This window comes from Oncorhynchus tshawytscha, unplaced genomic scaffold (assembly GCF_018296145.1).
Source record: "Oncorhynchus tshawytscha isolate Ot180627B unplaced genomic scaffold, Otsh_v2.0 Un_contig_1016_pilon_pilon, whole genome shotgun sequence".
In the NCBI taxonomy this organism is placed as follows: domain Eukaryota; kingdom Metazoa; phylum Chordata; class Actinopteri; order Salmoniformes; family Salmonidae; genus Oncorhynchus; species Oncorhynchus tshawytscha.
The window spans coordinates 195001-202500 of NW_024609801.1; the positions used below are offsets into that span (position 1 = coordinate 195001).

At 46.6% G+C, this 7500-nt stretch overlaps 1 protein-coding gene across 2 annotated transcripts in view; it reads right to left on the reverse strand.

The window, feature by feature from the left end:
• Window positions 1-7500, reverse strand: part of tusc3 (tumor suppressor candidate 3) — a 123588-nt gene that overhangs the window by 17719 nt on the left and 98369 nt on the right. For both annotated transcript variants that reach the window (XM_042318324.1, XM_042318325.1), the window contains exon 7: window positions 4987-5050. In XM_042318324.1, coding sequence (XP_042174258.1) covers window positions 4987-5050 — 64 coding nt within the window. The remainder of the gene's footprint in view (window positions 1-4986; window positions 5051-7500) is intronic.

Sequence of the window (7500 nt, forward strand, 5' to 3'; positions counted from 1 at the left end):
TAAGTGTATGTTTGTGATAGTGTGCGTGTGCACTGTGTATAACCCAGACAATGTCAATCTTCCAAAAGTCAAAAGTCTATTCAGCTGCAGTGTGTTCTCACTCAGGGTGAGCAGTGAGCCGTTAACTCCAGACTGTGAAAGTAGCGATTACTGAGGGATAAATGGTTAATCAACTCCTCGGCTATTGTAGCTATTGTGCAGGCATTGCTAACGACGGAATAGGTGATGGCTAGAGAACAGAAGGAGAAGAGATGCCGATGGACTACGACGTTAGTTGTGGACAGGGGAGTTGTGTGGACCACCCAGACATAAAGACTCTGGAGCCACAAGGTGGCTGAGGTTCGGACCACTGGATGCACTCATCTCCACGCCTATTTAGGAAGTTCCAATAGCTCAGCGGGTTAGAGTGTAGTGATGGTAACGCCAGGGTCGTGGGTTTGACTCCCGCATGGGTCACATACCATATACTGAACACTACCGGTCACTGTCAACATAAGTCACTTTGGATAGAAGTGTCTGGTATTATGACCAGTAAAGTAAGGAAAATGAAATATTATCAAAACAATTTCATTTAAGTATATTACAGTCATACCTAAAGCAAGTCTAGCCATAACCTTGTGCACGGGCTCTCATGCATATGGAAATCATGGATCTTTTTGAAAGGCCACTTCCATAACTAAACTAGGCCACCTTAGATGGAACACATCGTGATGTTGAGAGGCTTGACAACAGCATATGTGATTATGCCAACGGGTCCTTGAGAATCAGGCCTGAGACAAACACACCTGCGCACGCACACATCGGCTTCTCATCTCCCCAAGCAGTGTGTGAGTGTGAGTCTGTGTGTGGGTGGGTGGGAGTGGGGGTTGGACAGAGCCAACACGGAGCAAACAAACCATTCTAATTAAAGTGGAATTAAAACTGGAAGAGACTGGAGATAGTACTAATGAAAAAAAGACAACTGCCAGCTGTGTGTGTGTGTGTGTGTGTGAGAGAGAGTCTCAGGCCTCATTCTCAAGGCTGCTGCTCTCAAGCCTTTTAGCATGTGTTCCATTGATTGTGTGTGAGAGCTACAGATACAGTGTTTGAATGTGAACCACAGAGAAAGGGTAGAGCATGTGGGTGGAACTGTGTTTTGTGTACAGCTGTGCATCATGTCAGTGTGTTTTTATGGGCCCTTTACAGATGCTGCCTGACATATGTGTGCCTTTGTGTTTTCACTGATGTCTATATCCCACATATGTCCCATCCAACTCCCCCCCCCAGAATGACACTGTAGGAAACAGTAAGGACTAGAATAACTGTAGGTCTCTACGGCGATACACTATGGACTAGAATGACTGTAGGTCTCTACGGCGATACACTATGGACTAGAATGACTGTAGGTCTCTACGGCGATACACTATGGACTAGAATAACTGTAGGTCTCTACGGCGATACACTATGGACTAGAATAACTGTAGGTCTCTACGGCGATCCACTATGGACTAGAATGACTGTAGGTCTCTACGGCGATCCACTATGGACTAGAATGACTGTAGGTCTCTACGGCGATACACTATGGACTAGAATAACTGTAGGTCTGGACTAGAATAACTGTAGGCGATACACTATGGACTAGAATAACTGTAGGTCTCTACGGCGATACACTATGGACTAGAATGACTGTAGGTCTCTACGGCGATACACTATGGACTAGAATGACTGTAGGTCTCTACGGCGATACACTATGGACTAGAATGACTGTAGGTCTCTACGGCGATACACTATGGACTAGAATAACTGTAGGTCTCTACGGCGATACACTATGGACTAGAATGACTGTAGGTCTCTACGGCGATACACTATGGACTAGAATGACTGTAGGTCTCTACAGCGATACACTATGGACTAGAATGACTGTAGGTCTCTACGGCGATACACTATGGACTAGAATGACTGTAGGTCTCTACGGCGATACACTATGGACTAGAATGACTGTAGGTCTCTAGATACACTATGGACTAGAATGACTGTAGGTCTCTACGGCGATACACTATGGACTAGAATGACTGTAGGTCTCTACGGCGATCCACTATGGACTAGAATGACTGTAGGTCTCTCCACTATGGACTAGAATGACTGTAGGTCTCTACGATACACTATGGCGATCCACTATGGACTAGAATGACTGTAGGTCTCTACGGCGATCCACTATGGACTAGAATGACTGTAGGTCCACTGGACTAGAATGACTGTAGGTCTCGATCCACTATGGACTAGAATGACTGTAGGTCTCTACGGCGATCCACTATGGACTAGAATGACTGTAGGTCTCTACGGCGATCCACTATGGACTAGAATGACTGTAGGTCTCTACGGCGATCCACTATGGACTAGAATGACTGTAGGTCTCTACGGCGATCCACTATGGACTAGAATGACGCTAGATACAGTTGAAGTGGAAAGTTTACATAAACATTAGTCAAATACATTTAAAATCAGTTTCACACTTACTGACATTTAATCCTATTAAAAATTCCCTGTTTTAGGTCAGTTAGGATCACCACTTTATTTTAAGAATGTGAAATGTCAGAATAATAGTGGAGAGAATGATTTATTTCAGCTTTTATTTCTTTCATCACATTCCCAGTGGGTCAGAAGTTTACATACACTCAATTAGTATTTGGTAGCATTGCCTTTAAATTGTTTATCTTGGGTCAAACATTTCGGGTAGCCTTCCACAAGCTTCCCACAATAAGTTGGGTGAATTTTGGCCCATTCCTCCTGACAGAGCTGGTGTAACTGAGTCAGGTTAGTAGACCTCCTTGCTCGCACACGCTTTTTCAGTTCTGCCCACAAATGTTCTAAAGGATTGAGGTCAGGGCTTTGTGATGGCCACTCCAATACCTTGACTTTGTTGTCCTTAAGCCATTTTGCCACAACTTTGGAAGTATGCTTGGGGTCATTGTCCAAGTTATAACTTCCTGACTGATGTCTTGACATGTTGCTTCAATATATTCACAATTTTCCTACCTCATGATGCAATCTATTTTGTGAAGTGCACCAGTCCCTGCTGCAGCAAAGCACCCCCACAACATGATGCTGCCACATCCGTGCTTCACGGTTGGGATGGAGTTCTTTGAATTGCAAGCCTCCCCTTTTTTAAACATAACAATGGTAATTATGGCCAAACAGCTCTATTTTTGCTTCATCAAACCAGAGAACATTTCTCCAAAAAGTACGATCTTTGTCCCCATGTGCAGTTGCAAACCGTAGTCTGGCTTTTTTCTGGCGGTTTTGGAGCAGTGGCTTCTTCCTTGCTGAGCGGCCTTTGAGGTTATGTCGCTATAGGGCTCGTTTGACTGTGGAAATAGATACTTTTGTACCTATTTCCTCCAGCACCATCACAAGGTCCTTTGCTGTTGTTCTGTGATTGACTTGCACTTTTCGCTCCAAAGTACGTTCATCTCTAGGAGACAGAACGAGTCTCCTTCCTGAGCGGTATGACAGCTGCGTGGTCCCATGGTGTTTATACTTGCATACTATTGTTTGTACAGATGAACGTTCTACCTTCAGGCGTTTAGAAATTGCTCCCAAGGATGAACCAGACTTGTGGAGGTCTACAATTGTTTTTCTGAGGTCTTGGCTGATTTCTTTTGATTTTCCCATGATGTCAAGCAAAGAGGCACTGAGTTTGAAGGTAGGCCTCCAAATACATCCACAGGTCCACCTCCAATTGACTCAAATGATGTCAATTAGCCTATCAGAAGCTTCTAAAGCCATGACATCATTTTCTGGAATTTTCCAAGTTGTTTAAAGGAACAGTGAACTTAGTGTATGTAAACTTCTGACCCACTGGAATTATGATATACTGAATTATAAGTGAAATCATCTGTCTGTAAACAACTGTTGGAAAAATTACTTGTGTCATGCACAAAGTAGACGTCCTAACCGCCAAAACGATATAGTTTGTTAACAAGAAATTTGTGGACTTGGTTAAAAAAACTAGTTTTAATGACTCCAACCTATGTGTATGTAAACTTCCCACTTCAACTGTATGTACTAAGCGCTCGCAACAGGTGTAAATCTCACACCTGTTTTTCTATGCAGAGGAGATATTGCTAGAGGTTTATGTGAAGTAATACACTATTACGGCCAACTGTAAATACAGAGTAAATAGTGTAGTATATGTGATATTATGAAACTTCAGGATTCGCTTTCCTGTTGGTGTTTAGGTGCAAATGCCTCCTGAATCTGGCTCTAGAATAGGTAGTGAATACAGGCTTCCCATTGGTTAGTCCTCTGTATCATATAGAGGAAGTAGTGAATACAGGCTTCCCATTGGTTAGTCCTCTGTATAATATAGAGGAAGTAGTGAATACAGGCTTCCCATTGGTTAGTCCTCTGTATCATATAGAGGAAGTAGTGAATACAGGCTTCCCATTGGTTAGTCCTCTGTATCATATAGAGGAAGTAGTGAATACAGGCTTCCCATTGGTTAGTCCTCTGTATCATATAGAAGAAGTAGTGAATACATGCTTCCCATTGGTTAGTCCTCTGTATCATATAGAAGAAGTAGTGAATACATGCTTCCCATTGGTTAGTCCTCTGTATCATATAGAGGAAGTAGTGAATACAGGCTTCCCATTGGTTAGTCCTCTGTATCATATAGAGGAAGTAGTGAATACATGCTTCCCATTGGTTAGTCCTCTGTATCATATAGAGGAAGTAGTGAATACAGGCTTCCCATTGGTTAGTCCTCTGTATCATATAGAGGAAGTAGTGAATACATGCTTCCCATTGGTTAATCCTCTGTATCATACAGAGTACTGTAGGTAGTAAGTATAGGCTTCCTACTGGATAATCCTCTGTATCATACATAGTAGTTATTGAATACAGGCTTCACATTGGTTAGTCCTCGATATCATATAGGGGAAGTAGTGAATACAGGCTTCCCATTGGTTAATCCTCAGTTCTCCCATGAGGCATTCGTCTTAAGGATACTGAGCAGCAGGATGATGTGGGACTCAGCTACAAACTGGGCCTGGCTGCTCCCATGGATATAACTCTGAAAAAGAGAGAGGAGGGGAGAACCAGAGAGAGAGGTAGAGAGAGGTATAGAGAGAGAGAGAGAGAGAACGAGAGAGAGAGAGAGGTATAGAGAGAGAGAACGAGAGAGAGAGAAGATAAAATGTTAGTCACAATTGGTCAAAATTCCCTTATTATGAAAAAACAGGTAGGGAGAGAGATGGAATTGGAGAGACGTACAGCACGTGAGCTATAGCCCATGAATGAGAGAGAGGGGGGAAAAGGCCAAGATAAAAAATGTACAAATGAAATGGGTAAAAATTCCCTCACAATGGCCACATATTTCACAACGGTGCTAAACACTCGCTAGCTGTGTGGCTTCAAGATAAGCAATGCCTATTCCCCATCTTTGACTCTCTCTCTCTCACACACCACTCACCCCAGGAAAACAAACATGGCCCTATGCCTTTTCACAGCTCCATGAAAGAGAAGTCTGGTCTACCTGTTGTCACAAGGTCCAGGCACAACGCATTACTAACCATGGCCAATCACAACTCTTTACTAACTAACCTTAGCCAATAGGAGGAGAGAATGTACACTACAGTGTACTGAGTTACCAGAAAAGTGTCCTCACACAAGGAGCCTGTGTCTCCACTGATAATAAAACATCTATTTCCTATCCTTGTCCACGGTGTGCGTGTGTGTGTGTTTTTACGAGACAGTGCGGTCAAACTGAGGCCCACCAGCTACACTGTATGGAGGGGGAAAAAGGCATCCCATGTCCCTGTACATACCATCTATCTCCCTACGGCGATAAGATTCCACAGGTGGGTGTGTGTGTTTACCAACCACAGTGGCTGTAAATAATTGAATTGCAGACTGTTGGACAGAATCCATTCGGATTCTACTAGAGAACCCAATAGCAGAGAAATGTCTATCGTGAGCCCCAGGGAGAATAGCTGAGGGCCTATCGTGAGCACCAGGAAGAATAGCTGAGGGCCTATCGTGAGCACCAGGAAGAATAGCTGAGGGCCTATCGTGAGCACCAATGAGAATAGCTGAGGGCCTATCGTGAGCACCAGGAAGAAAAGCTGAGGGTCTATCGTGAGCACCAGGAAGAATAGCTGAGGGCCTATCGTGAGCCCCAGGAGAATAGCTGAGGGCCTATCGTGAGCCCCAGGAAGAATAGCTGAGGGCCTATCGTGAGCCCCAGGGAGAATAGCTGAGGGCCTATCGTGAGCCCCAGGGAGAATAGCTGAGGGCCTATCGTGAGCCCCAGGAAGAATAGCTGAGGGCCTATCGTGAGCCCCAGGGAGAATAGCTGAGGGCCTATCGTGAGCCCCAGGGAGAATAGCTGAGGGCCTCGTGAGCCCCAGGGAGAATAGCTGAGGGCCTATCGTGAGCCCCAGGAAGAATAGCTGAGGGCCTATCGTGAGCCCCAGGAAGAATAGCTGAGGGCCTATCGTGAGCCCCAGGGAGAATAGCTGAGGGCCTATCGTGAGCCCCAGGGAGAATAGCTGAGGGCCTATCGTGAGCCCCAGGGAGAATAGCTGAGGGCCTATCGTGAGCACCAGGGAGAATAGCTGAGGGCCTATCGTGAGCCCCAGGGAGAATAGCTGAGGGCCTATCGTGAGCCCCAGGGAGAATAGCTGAGGGCCTATCGTGAGCCCCAGGGAGAATAGCTGAGGGCCTATCGTGAGCCCCAGGGAGAATAGCTGAGGGCCTATCGTGAGCACCAGGGAGAATAGCTGAGGGCCTATCGTGAGCCCAGGGAGAATAGCTGAGGGCCTATCGTGAGCCCCAGGGAGAATAGCTGAGGGCCTATCGTGAGCCCCAGGGAGAATAGCTGAGGGCCTATCGTGAGCCCCAGGGAGAATAGCTGAGGGCCTATCGTGAGCCCCAGGGAGAATAGATCGTGAGCCCCAGGAAGAATAGCTGAGGGCCTATCGTGAGCCCCAGGAAGAATAGCTGAGGGCCTATCGTGAGCCCCAGGGAGAATAGCTGAGGGCCTATCGTGAGCCCCAGGGAGAATAGCTGAGGGCCTATCGTGAGCCCCAGGGAGAATAGCTGAGGGCCTATCGTGAGCCCCAGGGAGAATAGCTGAGGGCCTATGAGCCCCAGGGTGAGCCCCAGGGAGAATAGCTGAGGGCCTATCGTGAGCCCCAGGGAGAATAGCTGAGGGCCTATCGTGAGCCCCAGGGAGAATAGCTGAGGGCCTATCGTGAGCCCCAGGGAGAATAGCTGAGGGCCTATCGTGAGCACCAGGGAGAATAGCTGAGGGCCTATCGTGAGCCCCAGGGAGAATAGCTGAGGGCCTATCGTGAGCCCCAGGGAGAATAGCTGAGGGCCTATCGTGAGCCCCAGGGAGAATAGCTGAGGGCCTATCGTGAGCCCCAGGGAGAATAGCTGAGGGCCTATCGTGAGCCCAGGGAGAATAGCTGAGGGCCTATCGTGAGCACCAGGGAGAATAGCTGAGGGCCTATCGTGAGC